Source organism: Macaca mulatta, chromosome 6, assembly GCF_049350105.2.
Source record: "Macaca mulatta isolate MMU2019108-1 chromosome 6, T2T-MMU8v2.0, whole genome shotgun sequence".
NCBI classification, from domain to species: Eukaryota; Metazoa; Chordata; class Mammalia; order Primates; family Cercopithecidae; genus Macaca; species Macaca mulatta.
In genome coordinates, this window is record NC_133411.1 from 137,361,862 (window position 1) to 137,377,002 (window position 15,141).

Here is a 15,141-nt window from a genome sequence, read left to right on the forward strand (position 1 = left end):
CTTAGAAAGCACTGTATTAAAAACTGTATCATGTGGAAGAATATTAGAAATAAAAAAGTCACCTGACAGAAATAAGAGCTGTCCAGGTACACTATCCCTCGAAACAGGGAATCATTAGGGGCAAAGGCAGATGAAAAGCTGTAAAAACAAAATTCTTCTAATGCTTGCTATATGTTTAACTTGCTATATGTTTAACATCTAATGCTTGCTATATGTTTAACTGTAGAACTGACGTGTCCTAAGTAACGAAAACAAGTCTATTCCTCTAATCATTTTCTATCGTCCTTACTACATTTCCTGAACAAGGCTTATAAGCAGTCATATTTACAATCACACTGAGAAAAAGGAAGTAATTCATCACCTCTGATTAAAATATAAATCTATCTTGAAATGTAATAAAGGTACACTTATCAGAGTTTGTTTCATGGCTTCACATTTAGTGTAAACTTGATTTAAGAGAACTAATGGTTAATTATACAATGTGATGAAAACTTGGCAAAAATTGGGGATTGTACCTTGAAATAAATGTCTCCTGTGGAATGAGGTTTGCTCATTAAAAAATGAAGGTTTCAGCCAGAAAACACCAATGAGGTAAGCCCAGGTCAGAAAAATAGTGATAGACAGTAGGTGTTCGGTAAATAGCAGCCACTGTCTCATGCTTTGTCTCCTGAGACTGGATGCCTGCACTCAGCCCTTTGATGGTCTGGTTCCCGCCTGGGTTCCCCTTGACTGATTCTGTGGATTCTTACTATTCCGAAAATACTTTCATGTTTACATTGTTCAAGAGTAACTACAGAACTCGGAGCAATGAAAAGGAACCACTGTGTATCCCAGGTTTATTTCTTCCTTTAAAATAGTGAATGACATGCTTCTTCCTAACTGTAAGGAAAACTTCTCCTTCTAAGACACTTATTCCTTTCTTAATTAAAACTAATATCCTCGTTCCCACCAATAGCTTTTATATAATTCTGAAGCTAAAACTAAAGCACTATTTAGTATACTCTTTCATTTCTGGTTCCCCCTTTAGTTAAATAATTTTAGGAATTTTGGGTTCTCCAGGTGTTTTGTTTCAAATGCACACATGCATATGGAATCAACACCCAGCATTACATAAAGTGCTGTGTAATACATAAATAATTGTGTACCTTGCTCTTTTCTTGAAAAATGAAAAAAACAAAACAAAACAAAACATACACTAGTCATCACTTCTGCCTCAAACTTCCTCTTATATTAGTATTATATTTTTTCACATTATGTTTTCAGGTTTTTTTTTTTTTTTTTTTTTTTTTTTGGAGACGGAGTCTCACTCTGTCGCCCAGGCTGGAGTGCAGTGGTGCCACCTCCACTCACTGCAAGCTCCGCCTCCCGGGTTCACGCCATTCTCCCGCCTCAGCCTCCCGCCTAGCTGGGACCATAGGCGCCCGCCACCACGTGCGGCTGATTTCTTTGTATTTTTAGTAGAGATGGGGTTTCACCGTGTTAGCCAGGATGGTCTCGATCTCCTGACCTCATGATCCGCCCGCCTCGGCCTCCCAAAGTGCTGAGATTACAGACATGAGCCACCGTGCCTGGCCAGGTTTTGTTTTTTCAAGAATACTCCACAGCAGTATTGTGCACTAACACTTTTGGAAGGCTTGAGGAAATGCCTTAGCATGCTGCGGCACCATCATATTACTGGAAGAATTTCTAAATGCTTAAACCCATTTTCTGAACTTAACTGGCACTTTTGGGTCCTGTGCTTAAGGTCCTTTCTCACTCTGTGTACACAATAGCAGCAGACACATCCTGCACACAGAAGCTGCTCACTGCTCTTTGCCAATGCGTTATTTATTGCTGGCTGCCAGCCATTCTTCTGTGCCTATATAACAATGTGGAAATTAGGTATTAATCATTCCTTGGACATGACCATGACAGTTACTTCCAAAATTACTTAAGGCTCATTAAGTAGTGCTATTTAAAACGCTTTTTAGAGAAATATTATTAGGTACGTTTTAACTCCTTTTTTTTTTTTTTGGAACTGGCATATGTTAGTGCTCTATGCTAAAAAAAAAGTTCTTTCCTGGATACTTAAAAAGATGATGAAACACACTAGATAGATAAACAAATCAGAAATTTGACTTTTATATTTAGTATACAATGAAAGCAGAAAATTATCATGTCTTATAATTAAATTGCCCAGTTAAACTCTCCTGCCAAGTGAAACTGTTTTCTGGCACACAAAAGAAACAGGATCAAGTTTATTGATGCTTTATCATGTGGTATACACTCAGAATGTCCATGTTAACTAGAATAAGGAATTAAGGCAACGTTCAGCAAATGTTACTTTCAGCACATGTGAGCTCTCAGAATAAAGCTGCAGATTACACACAATTTAGTATAAAAAAAGCTCTAAGTCATCCAACTCTTTATCATTAGCATACATGTGGTTAGAAAATAAAGAGCGTGGGAATATCTCCACCATATATAATTCAACCAAATAAATTCAATCTGAGAAAATACAGACTCAGAATTTTAAAAATCAAAGATCTCATTCACATTAAAATGTTAGATTAATTTTTTCTCATGTATGGAAAACACATACATATTCCAAATATAGTACAGTTATTCAAAACATTTCTAAGCTGCTTACTTAATTATAACCTGGTTTTGTAATTCTGGAGAGCCATTCTCCCTTCCCTAGAGAATCCCCTTTGTTCCTAGTGTTCAGGATGTTGATAGTGAAATGAATGGGACTTCTGGTTAGCGCAAGACTTAGCTTTCCGAACCCCAAGTTAGCTCATGCCTTATGAGCATCCAGGACCGTAATTCAGTGGCACAACATCATGTCCAAAGAGATGCCAAAGGCTGCAAGGCCGCCATAATCAACGAAGTTCTTACATCAATATCATCTCATTCATTCATTGTTTTTTTCTGTTTGTTCACAAAATATTTACAGAGCACAAACTTTTATGCAAGATGCTTATTACATAAAGTCCAGGGTCCATGAAGCTTCATAAGACAGGGCCTAACATAGCCCACAGTCTAGCCAGTGAATAACGCACAAGTACCTGTGACAATGCAGTAAACCCTAAAATGAAGCAAATGGAAACATATTATGGGTGGGGCTGATTAATTTTGCCCAAGAAGAAAATGCAGGTTAGGTGAAATGGCTAAAAGGAAAAGCGATACTGGCCAGAGGTCATGGCTCATGCCTTTAATTCCAGCACTCTGGGAGGCTGAGGCAGGTGGATTACCTGAGGTTAGGAGTTCGAGACCAGCCTGGCTCACATGGGAAAACCCTGTCTCTACTAAAAACACAAAAATTAGCCGGCGTAGTGGTGGATGCCTGTAAAACCAGTTACTCAGGAGGCTCAGGTGGGACAATCACTTGAACCCAGGAGGCAGAGGTTGCAGTGAGCTGAGATGGCGCCACTGGATGACACAGCTAGACTCCATCTCAAAAAAAAAAAAAAAAAAGAAAGAAAAGTGATACCTAATTTGGGACTTAAAGGATGAGCCGGATTTTAATGAGCATAGAAGGGGAAAATCAAGATGCTTCAGGCAGAGGGGGTACTGTCAGCAAAGGTATGGCAGTGCGGTTGTGTACAGCAATGAGGGAAATATGCGTATGAGGAGGCAAGTGGATAGAGATGAGTCCGGAATACAAGTTAGGTCAGGTTGTAAAGGGCTCTGGATGTCTGGGTAGAGACTTAGGACTTTATAACATAAGGAGGCAAGAGATAAAAAGAGTTTATCTTAATTTCATGGTAAATCAAAACTTGCATTGAAGAAAAACGACCTTAGTAAATCATTAGGTACACTGGTCTTATCTGAATAAAATGAGGATTCATGCTTCTTTTCCAATGCAAAACAAAAATATGAATGCAAGTTTTGTTTGACTAGAGAAAGATTTTGAAATGTAAGTGAATAAATAAAAAGAAGCAATTTAGAAATGGGAAGTAAAACACTGAAACTTGTTTTGGCAAATTCTGCCTCATAACTAGTTTCATTTCTCTCCATTCTCAAGCCCCCAACCCCGCATTCCAATTTGTTCTCAAAGGCCTTCAATTACTCCACATTGACTACGAAATAAAATAGATGTGCCGTATTTGGTATTTCCCGAACTTCACAATAATAACCTCACTTCCTTCTCCAGTCATATTTCTTCTAGTGATATTCTAGGAGACAAGTTTCCTGAAGCCAGGTGCTACAGCACCCAGACAATAGTGTTCAATGACGACTCCCACGGTGACATTTCTCCTACAGAGTTGAATCTATACCTATTCCAAGCTGATAATTTTGTGTTCGCATATGCATGTGTGCATAAATATATTATTTTTCTATAGAGTTCAAGAAAATCAAGTCAAGTGTAGGTAGTGGCAGTAATTTTCAACCTTAATAGAAAGCTGACAGCCAAATTATACAGTAGTCCTCCCTTATCTGCGGGGGGTACGTTTTAAGATCTCCAGTGGCTGCCTGAAACCTTGAGTGGTGCTGAATCCAACTGCTTTCAATTTGAACACGCTTCTGTTCATATCTTCCACCCACAAATTTAATTCCTTTTCCTTCTTAACTACACTTATCACACATTGTGGCTGTAACTTTTGCAGTGTGAGGTACAACAGCAAAACTAACATGAAATTCTTTCTCTTCCTTCGCAATTTCATGGGTAGATTTGTTCTTACCATGGATCTTAGCAACCTCAGCATACGATTTCTTTCCTTGCTAAGTAGAGAACTTCCACCTTTTCACTTAAAAGAAGTACTTTATGGCTTCTCATTTTATATATATCCGAATTGCTAGCATGAATACTCTTGAGTTCAGGGGCCATGATGAAGTATAATAAAGTCACCTGCACACAAGCACTGCGATACTGTTAGCCGGTGTGAAATCTGAGATGGCTACTAAGTGACTAGTGGGTGTGGAGCCTATACAGCATGGACATGCTGGACAAAGGAGGAGTCACATTCTGGATGGGCTGATGTGAAAGTCCACCGTGCTAATCAGAACAGTGCACAATTTAAAATTTATGAATTGTTTATTTCTGGAATGTTCCATCTAATATTTTTGAATAACAGTGGGAATTGTAGAAAACAAAACCATGGAAAGTCAAACCGTGGATAAGGGGGAACTAGGGTATTAAATGAATCAAACTTACTATGCAGTGAGCCAGCTGGCAACAGTGACCCTAAAATAGTTTATTTGCTCAATTGTACAGACTTAATATTTCACAAAAAATGATTTACCTAATGCAAGATAGGAACTCTGATTCATCTGTAAAATACAAATAATTCTCATTCAAAGACATGACATGAGGCTTCCAATAGACATGTTACTTCTCAAAGCAGGCTGTTAGCATGACAGTGAAGAAACCACTCATGCTGGAGGCCCTGACATCTAGCCACAGCATCTCCACAACCTTAAAGTGGGTAAGTGGCAGTTTAGTGTCACACTAGCACAGAGGTTGGAGTCAGACAGGTCAGGATTTGAATCCTGGTGCCATTCATTGGCTGAAAAACACTGGGTAAGTCACTTAACCTCTCTAAACCATATTTCTTTTATCTGTAAATTTGGAGTAACTATACTTATCTCACAGGGCTATGATAAGGACCATATGACATATTATATAGGTCCAGAGCAGGCATATCCTCCTGCTCCTCTTAATAAGAATAACAATGAAGAATATTTTACTGGACACTTATTAGAAGAAACTGAAGCGTAGAGAAGATGGTAGCTTGCCTGACTCTTCACAGCTATGAGATAATGAGGTAGTGGAGAAGCCCAGTGCGTTACACATGGTGTGTGTAGTATCTTAAATGATAGCTGTTATTTTTACTACTAGCACTGTTTCTTCTATTACTAGGCTTCTACTGTTATTTATGATGACAATATGGCATTCTGAAGGCAGGATTTGTATCTCTTATGTTCACTGTTGGATGACCTGATATATCAGTACATTTAATCAAATGAATTCAGGCCATAGTCCTTTTATTGGTGGCCTAGGACTTCTAGCTTACATCCTTGACTCTGTATTTCCATCTCATCAACCCATTTCTCTTGGGCGCATAAGAATCATTAGGGAATCATCAAGACCTACAGAGATTCTGGCAGTTAGCTTGCTGACATACTAATTGCCTGGTTTTGGGAGAGAGAGAGACACTGCCCAAACTGCCACCCTCTAGTGGACCAAACAAAACCATTCTTTAAGTATCAGATTAATTGCCCTAATTCCTGCACTACATGAATCTTTAGTGCCAGTAAAGGTAACAGTGCATCTTTTTTCCTCTCTTTCTACCTATTGTCAGCTTAAAATTGTAACAGACTAGGTTAAATGCTCAGGAAGAGAAATGTGAGGGTAGCTCACTGTGCTGTGATTATGTATCAAAACACACTTCGTAATCTCTATGCTTACAATAAGACAAATGTCTAAGCCTTGCTCAATAACAGATTACCTTCGCCATGACTGTGAAGCACTATTTCATCTTTCTAAATAAACAAGGGAGAGTATACAATGGTTTTAATTTGAATATATTTAAACACAAAATTAAAGGTGTCTTTTTTGCATAGTAACTATTTTCAATAGAATAAACAAGTTCTAAGTAAATAAGATGTTGACTACATTCATGATTCATAGCAACAAAAGAACCTTTAATTACTGCATTCTGTCTCCCAATGCAGACTTTAAAAAATTTTTCTCATGCCTTTGTGTCTTTTTTTATTCCCAAAATGACTTGGACAACATAAAACAAACTCGGCTTCTGAAACTGAAGTCTTTGCAAAGAGTACTTGGTCTATCAATCCCCCAATGCTGGTACGGTTTACATTAAACAACTCATTCAGCCATTTCCTCAATATTTTATAATCATTGCCATCTTAATGCCTGTTTGGGCTGTTTTGTCATTATAAAGACCCAGTGTATTGAGCCTTCAAAATGCGAGGCTTACCGATGCACCGAGAGCCGTCTGTTGAGGTTACATATCCACGTGGACAAACACAAAAATAGCTTCCCACGGTGTTGGAACATTCGCCAGTTTCACATATCCCAGGAATGATGCTGCACTCATCAATGTCTAATCAAGGGAAGAAGGAGAAGATGATTGAGAAAGGCCTTCATTAAACAGCTTTTAAAAGAGATTTTTTTTTTTAAGAGTCTGAGAGCATTCATGGTTGATTAGGTCAGATCATATAACCCTGAAGATACTCTTGTTTTAGGCCCCAAAGAATTTCTCACACATATCTATGGGAACTGAGATGAAAGTAAACTCCCATGGCAGTTAAAACAAGGCCAACTAAAGCAGAACTCTATATCCTTTTTTAAAAATGCAATTTAAATTGGAAATAAGTAAAGATGTCAATGTTTTAGTTTCCATTCTACATCAACTAGGGAATTATCCTACTAGAGGCTTAAAAACACACATAAATGGATTACATTTTAAAATATAGAATAACTGTATTTGAAAATGTATAACTAATTTTCACACTATTTGAAGCAATGAAGAGTGGCAAATATTTTTTTTTAAAACTTGGCTTCAGGATATGTTTTTGTACTTACATTTGAATATGGGTGTATTTGACATTCTGGGAATAACTTTAATCTAAAATAATACAGAAACATGGTAAAGGGCAAAAACTTGGGAGGCTTTGGGAAGTGTCCAGTTTTCCTATTGTACCTCCCTACATTTATCCATTCAGCATACTCAATGCTGGAAATAGTCTATTTCCTTTCCCATTAATGAAAACTCTGCTTTCTTTAAAATTATCCCTAAAGCAGAAAACCCAGTCATTTATATAAACTTTTAATGTACTTCTCTTCTAGTTCAGTAAGCAGAGAGAGGTGGAAAGTCTAACAAAGCTGCAATTAGGGATAACTGGGAGCTAATTGCTAATACATTTAAAAAGGAAATGAGTCATTGTGAGAAAAATTCAGCCAAAATCCTGGGAGGTGGCTGTCTTTTTTAAGGAACAGAGGTAGCAAAAGCCAGTAACTAGAACAAACAACAATAAAAGCCATACATATAGATAATTACTGAAAAGTCAAAGTAAGCTGACTATAGTTTCTCTTTTTTCAGTTGCATTTGTTCTTTTAAAATGTCCAATAAAAAAGGAAAAATAATTATATTCTTATTATAAACACACAAAATATTTTTAACCCCACACTTAAAAAGAAAAAGGTTGCCAATGCCTTTCTTACATTCTTTTATTGGTCTATTCATTATTTTTTTCCATTTATTCTGACAAGTCACTCTTGCCTACAAGCTTTATCATGAAATAACTCCATCATGATAGAAGCTTCTATCATGATAAATAACTTTATCATGAAATAAAAAACATGTGTGTTTTCTTGGTATGTTCTTATAAAAAAAAGTTACCAGATTCAGACATTCTCTGAAATAGTATCTTCATTTGAGGCTTAACACTTAGCCACTGAAAGCACAGAGGTACAAATCAAAAATCTACCAATTTCCCAAGAGAGATCAGAATTCTAACATGAATTGACTACATGAGAGTAAATACAAAATGTGGTCAAAGAACTGCCATCAGACTTAATCCAACAAAATAAAACCATGTGTGCAAAATTAGGACCTGTTGCATCCTGTGTTGCTATCTTAGTGCAGTGCATCTTAATACAACTGAGCATGGATTCAGAAGAGAGATGAAACTAAACAGCTGTACTTTAATTACAACATAAACTTATCACCTCTGGATAAGAGAAAAAAAAAAGAAAGAAAAGATGGATACAAGGTAAAGCAAGCATTAAAAAAGTGAAGAACTAAAACTTGCCTTCTCACTCTCTTAACATCTAAAATTATATGAATTATCGAGGTGCTTATGGAGCCCAGGATTTATGCAAAATATTAAACATTAAGAGACTCAACTTCTTCATTTAAACATTGGCTTTTATTCTAGGCATTTCCTTTCATAATAAAGAACTTCCCTAAACCCTAGTCTTAAAACTCTTCCTGACAATAAAAAGAATAGAAAATTAAAAGATGTTTGGCATTTTCTTTTTTTGGAGAAAAAAATCTGGGACACAGAAGAACATGTGGAATGACATTAAATTTGTGGTTTTTGTGTTAAAAATTTTATTGTGCAAAAAAAAAAAAAAAAAAAAAAAAAAAAACCTTTGTGTTTCACAATTCTCCTTATAATTGAGTAGGAAGCCTAAAAGGTTAGCTTCAAAATAATTATATATAAAAGGCTCTCCATTTTTGTATAAAAAATAGAAATGCTTTTATTTTTGGGCTAGACATCTACCATATTTTAAAAATTAAAAAATAAGGTGCTCTTTTAAAACAACAACAACAACAACAAAATCCCAAAATACTGACCAAAACCCCTGCATTTTAATACAGTGATGCCCTGTTAAGGCGGGAGAGTTCCCTTGAGCCCCTCGCGGGACTTGAGACAGGGGTGGCTTGTTTACTTGGCTGCCATCCTCAAACCCTTTGCGGGAGGGGAGCACATAAGTGAGCAGGTACAGGAGCCAGGGTGAGTGTTTCTGGATGCTGGCAGAACATATCCTGTACCAGCCCAAGGCAGTGTCTAGGTGTTGCTGGCGACCTCTGGAGCCCCAGAAGGTGTCTGTTACAAACAATGCTCTTTTAGCTTTGCCATTCACAGATGGCTTAAATGTTAAAAAGCTCAGTGCCTAGTGTGTCCCAAATTCTTGTCTGCCATCCAGGGAGAATCAGGTCAAGTGAAGGAATTGAAGGATGGTGTATGCAGAGGATTTTATTGAGCAATGGAAGTGGCTTTCAGTGGGATGGGGAGCTGGAAAGGGGATAGAGTGGGAAGATCACCTTCCCCTGGCGTTTGGCCATCCACACCTGAACTCCTCTCCAACCGCAGTCTCTGATGTCCAGCTGCCTCTTCTCCTCTTAACATTCAGACGCTTCTTCTCTCCTACCTTGCCATAGTGCACTGCTCCTTTGCCAGTGGAGCTTGGGGTTTTTATGGATACAGGGTAGGGGGTGTGGCAGACCAGGGTGGTTTTGGAAAAGGCAACATTCGGGCAGGAAAACAGGAATTCATGTTCTCATTTAGGGTCACAGGTCCAGGCTTGAGGGTGGAGCCCTTGCCAGGGACTCCCACCCCTGTCTTTGACCCAGGATTTCCCTGCCTCCTGTCTGTATCACAGTGTTTATCCATCAATTTAAGTTTAGCATTAACATTTATGTTCAGAAGGATACATGCATTTAGCTCTTTTGAATATTACTTCTTCAATACTGTATGTCATAATCAGATTTGGAAGTAGCATCTCCAAAAATATAAAGCGTATGTTACCTATGTATAAACAAGTGTGCCTAAAGATGACAAGTCTGCTCATGGGAAAAAGCAGAGTCTTAACAATGGGAATTGGTTTCATCCATGTTCTGTACACTGAATATACTGCCACCCATCTCTCCTTGACCTTTTTTTGAAACTATATCAGTTTGCAGCTTTGGTCTGCAAATATCAGAAAAACTGATTTAAACTGATATAAGTCAGAAATTTAATAGCTGTCATATCTGAAGTCCGGAAGTGGTTTCAACCAACGTGTCTGCCTCAGTTTCTGTGAGATATGTTCAGCTAGGCCTTCCTCTGTATTTTGACTTGAGCTGCCTTCCCTGATGGGAGCAAAATGGATACAGCAGGTTTAGGCTATTCCTTTGACTGGGACATCTAGTGGAAGACAGTGTCTTTTCTAGTGCTCTGTCCTGAGAGGAAGAAAACTTTTTCCTGAAGCCCCCAGAAAATCATCCCTTTTGTCCTAATGTCTTGAATTGGGTCACATGCTAATTTTTGAATGATTCCTCTGGACAGGAAAATGTTCTGATTGGTACAGGCCTGGAGTCCTGAACCAATTTGTGTGGCCAGTGAAGTTAGCTTCCAACTAATAAACAACAACAACAACAACAAACAGCATGGGCAACTGGGTCTGAAAATACACCACAGTTGAAGAATGCAGAGTGTACCAGAATAGCTGGGAAATGGATGGACAATAAGCTTAGCTAGTTAGGCTTATACTAAATCCTAAAGAGCCAAGCCAAGGACTGTGGCTTTTATTCTGAAGGTGATGAATAGTGTCTATGAAGGAGTTTAAACAAAAGAATTACATAAGCAAATCAGTATTTTAGAAAGACAGTCCTTGTGGTTAATGTGGACAGATGATATAATAGTCCAGGGATAAATGTTGAGAGCTTGAAGTAAGGCTTTATGATGAGGAAGGGAACATATATTCGGAGATAATTTGAAGGAAAAATCGACAGGAAGGACTTTGCCACCAGAAAGAAATCTCATGCTACTATTTTGATTGACAAGGATGATGACATAGTGCTATTAACAAAGAATGGAACACAAATGGAAGAACACATTTTACAGTTAAGTTGAGCTTTGGACATTTTGATCCTGAGATATTTGAAAGAAACCAGTAAAAATTCTAATCTACAGAGTTAAAAATTTGGGTATGAAACTTAGCAAAGAGGTAAGTTATAAAGATGGACATTTGTGGTTTATCACCAAGTATAAAGATTGCCTTTGAAGTTATGGCAACATATGAGATTTCCAAAGAAGACAAATGAAAAGACCGGAATTGAAGGAGGGAACCATGATACTCATCAACATCTAAGAAAAAGTCAGAGGAAGAAAAGCAGAACAGGAGTCTGGGAAGGAAGGATCATGGAGGAAGGAGGAAGAATGTGAAGAATGGAGGCGGAGGAAGATCACTGTGGAAACAGGGGGATTGTCAAGTGTGACTTCAAAGGCAAAAAAAAAGAAAGACTGGGAAGTCTTTGGTAATGTGAAGACTCCGAACACTTTCGTTTTTTAAAAAAAACGAAATCCAATCTAAACAAAACCATCTGACAGATTTCTGACTGCCAAACCACATAACCTCATATTTGTCAACCGACATTTCCTGTAAATCTTACACTAAACAGAATATAATGAATAATTTGATAAGTAGTGATAACGTGATCTCAGATATCACTGAATTCTAAGAACTCCCTAGAGAGAATGTCCATTCTTATAGGTACATGTCACAGAAAAAAGCTGTCCATGTAACAATTACATTACAGAAACTTAGTATAAATAAAACAAGAAATTTTGTTTTAAAAACGTGTTCTTAGAACATTTTGTTTCCATTGATACCAAGAACTATACATATTTGGAATATTCTGTAAAATATCTTTTTGATACAGAAAAAAAGGAAGCATATTTTTGCATACACTGAACTTCTACTTATTTGTATACTGTTTGACATTAGGAAAATTCATGGTCGAAGTGTTAAGTGCAGTAATTTGCTACCTATTTCCAGCTTTTCTAAAGACAACAGGCAATATCAATATTATAAATTGCAATGGAAAATTGATGTCTGCTTTCCTCTTTTCAGATTTCAAAAGCATGGTGTGTATCAACTGTATTCAGAATTTCATTGTATATTTATAAACAGCTTTACTGAGATATGATTCAAATGCCACACAATTCACACATTTAAAGTGTAAAACTCAAATGATTTTAGTATAGTCACAAGGCTGTGCAGCCATAACTACAATCTGATTTCAGAATATTTTCATCCCCCCGAAGGAAATTCCAGCCTATTAGCAATCATTCTTCCTATTCCTCTCGAAGCCCTAGGCAACCACTGATCTCATTTCTGTTTCTACACATTTGTTTATTCTGGACATTTCATATAAATAGAATCATAAAATATGTGGTCCTTTGTGTCTGGGTTCTTTCACTTAGTTTATGTTTTCAAGGTTCATTCATGTTGGGGCATGTATCAGCACTTCATTCCTTTTAATTGCTAAATAATATTCTGTTGTATGGATATACCACAGTTTATCCATTCATCAGTCAATGAATACCTGGGTTATTTCCATTTTTTAATTTTTGGCTATTATAAATAAAGTTGCCATGAACATTCAGGTATTCATTTTGTGTAGACATATGTTTTCATTTCTCTTAGATATATACCTAGAAGTGGAATTGCTGAGTCCTATAGTAATTCTATGTTTAACTTGCTGAGGAACTGACAAATTGTTTTTCAAAGCAGCTGTAATAATTTACATCCCCACTAGCAATGTATGAGGGTTTTCCTCATACACACCACATCCTTACCTTCATTCATTATTATCTGCTTTCTTTTTGCTTGTAGGTCTGAAGTGGTATCACATTATAACTTAGTTTGCATTTTCCTAATGGTTAATAATGATGAGCACATTTTCATGTGCTTATTTGCCTTTTGCATATTGACTTTGGAGAAATATCTGTTCAATTCCTTTGCCCAGTTTTTAATTAAGTTACTTATGTTTTTAACTAATGAGTTACAAAAATTCTTCACATATGTCCCACGTTATATGATTTGCCTCTGAATTTTCATGTGAACTTTTTAAAAAAGTTTTCATTAATATATAATATTTGCACAGTTTTATGGGACATGTGACATTTAGTTACATGCACAGAATGCATAATGATCAAGTCAGGGCATTTACGGTATCCCTCACATCTTGACTATCATTTTTATGTGTTAAAAATATTTCAAGTCCTTTCTTCTAGTTATTTTGAAATATAAAATACCTTGTTGTTAACTATAGTCACTCTACTCTGTTATCAAACATTGGAACTTATTCCTTCTATCTAACTGTATGTTTGTACCCATTAAGTAACTTCTCTTCATCCTCCACTATGGTCAAACATCCTTCCCAGCCTTTGGCAACTCTTATTCTACTCTCTCACTCCATGAGATCAATTTTTATCAACATCTGAGTGAGATCATGAAATACTTTCTTTACATAGCTAACTCATGTCACTTAACAAAAATACCCTCCAGTTCTACCCATGTTGCTGCAGTTGACAGTATTTTATTCTTTTTTAATAACCAAGTAGTATTTCATTGTGTATATATAATCACATTTTTAAATCCATTCATCCAGTGATGAATGCTTAGGTTGATTCCGTATCTTTGCTCTGGTGAAAAGTGCTGCTATAAACATGATGGTGTAGGTGTCCCTTTGATATAATAATTTCCTTTGAATAAATGCTCTGTAGTGGAATTGCTGAATCACATGGGAGTTTTATTTGTAATTTTCTGAGAAATATCCATACTGTTTTCCATATTCGTTGTACCAATTTACATTACCACCAACAGGGTATAAGAGCTCCCTTTTCTCCACATCCTCACCAGCATCTGTTATTTTCTGTCTTTTTAATAATAGTGATTTTAACTGGAATAAGATGATATCTCATTGTAATTTTGATTTGCATGTCTCTCGTGATTAGTAATACTGAGCATTTTTTCATTTGTATGACTTCTTCTGAAAATGTTCATAGTTTGCACTTTTTTTTTTTTAGACGGAGTTTTGCTCTTGTTGCCCAGGCTGGAGTGCAATGGGATGATCTCGGCTCACCACAACCTCCATCTCCCAGCTCAAGCAATTCTCCTGCCTCAGCCTCCCAAGTAACTGGGATTATAGGCATGTGCCACCACATCCAGCTAATTTTGTATTTTTAGTAGAGATGGGGTTTCTCCATGTTGATCAGGCTGGTCTCAAATTCCCGAACTCAGGTGATCTGCCTGCCTCAGCCTCCCAAAGTGTTGGGATTACAGGCGTGAGCCACTGAGCCCAGCCCCATAGTTTGCAAATATTTTATTCAATTTAACAGGACTGACTCTTCACTGTGGATTATTTCTTTGCTGTGCAGAAGCTTTTCAGTTTAACAGAGTCCCATTTGTCAATTTTTGTTTTTGTTGCCTGTGCTTTTGAGTCGTAGTCATAAAATCCTTGCCAAGACAATGTCCTGGAGTTTTTCCCATATGCCTTCTTCTAGTAGTTTTACCGTTTCAGGTCTTATGTTTAGGTTTTAATCCATCTTGAGTTAATTTTTGTATATGGTGAGAGATAGGGGTCTAGTTCCATTCTTCTGCATTCGGATATCCAGTTTTCCCAGCACCGTTTATTGAAAAGGATGTCCATTCCTCAATGTGTTTTTGGTACCTTTGGTAAAAATCAGTTGACTGAAAATAGGTGGATTTATTTCTGGGTTCTCTATTCTGTTTCACTGGTCTAGTATCTGTTTTTATGCAAGTACTATGCTGTTTTGGTTACTACAGCCTTGTAATATATTTTTGAAGTCAGGTGAGTGTGATGCCTCCATTGATTCTATAGGAATTTTAGGATTGCT

General features: G+C 37.0%; 1 protein-coding gene across 1 annotated transcript in view; it reads right to left on the bottom strand.

Annotated features, from left to right (window-relative positions):
• The window catches only part of FBN2 (fibrillin 2), a 269,025-nt gene that overhangs the window by 137,028 nt on the left and 116,856 nt on the right, over positions 1 to 15,141 (bottom strand). Inside the window, exon 8 of the mRNA XM_015140689.3 lies at positions 6,924 to 7,049. Coding sequence (XP_014996175.2) covers positions 6,924 to 7,049 — 126 coding nt within the window. The remainder of the gene's footprint in view (positions 1 to 6,923; positions 7,050 to 15,141) is intronic.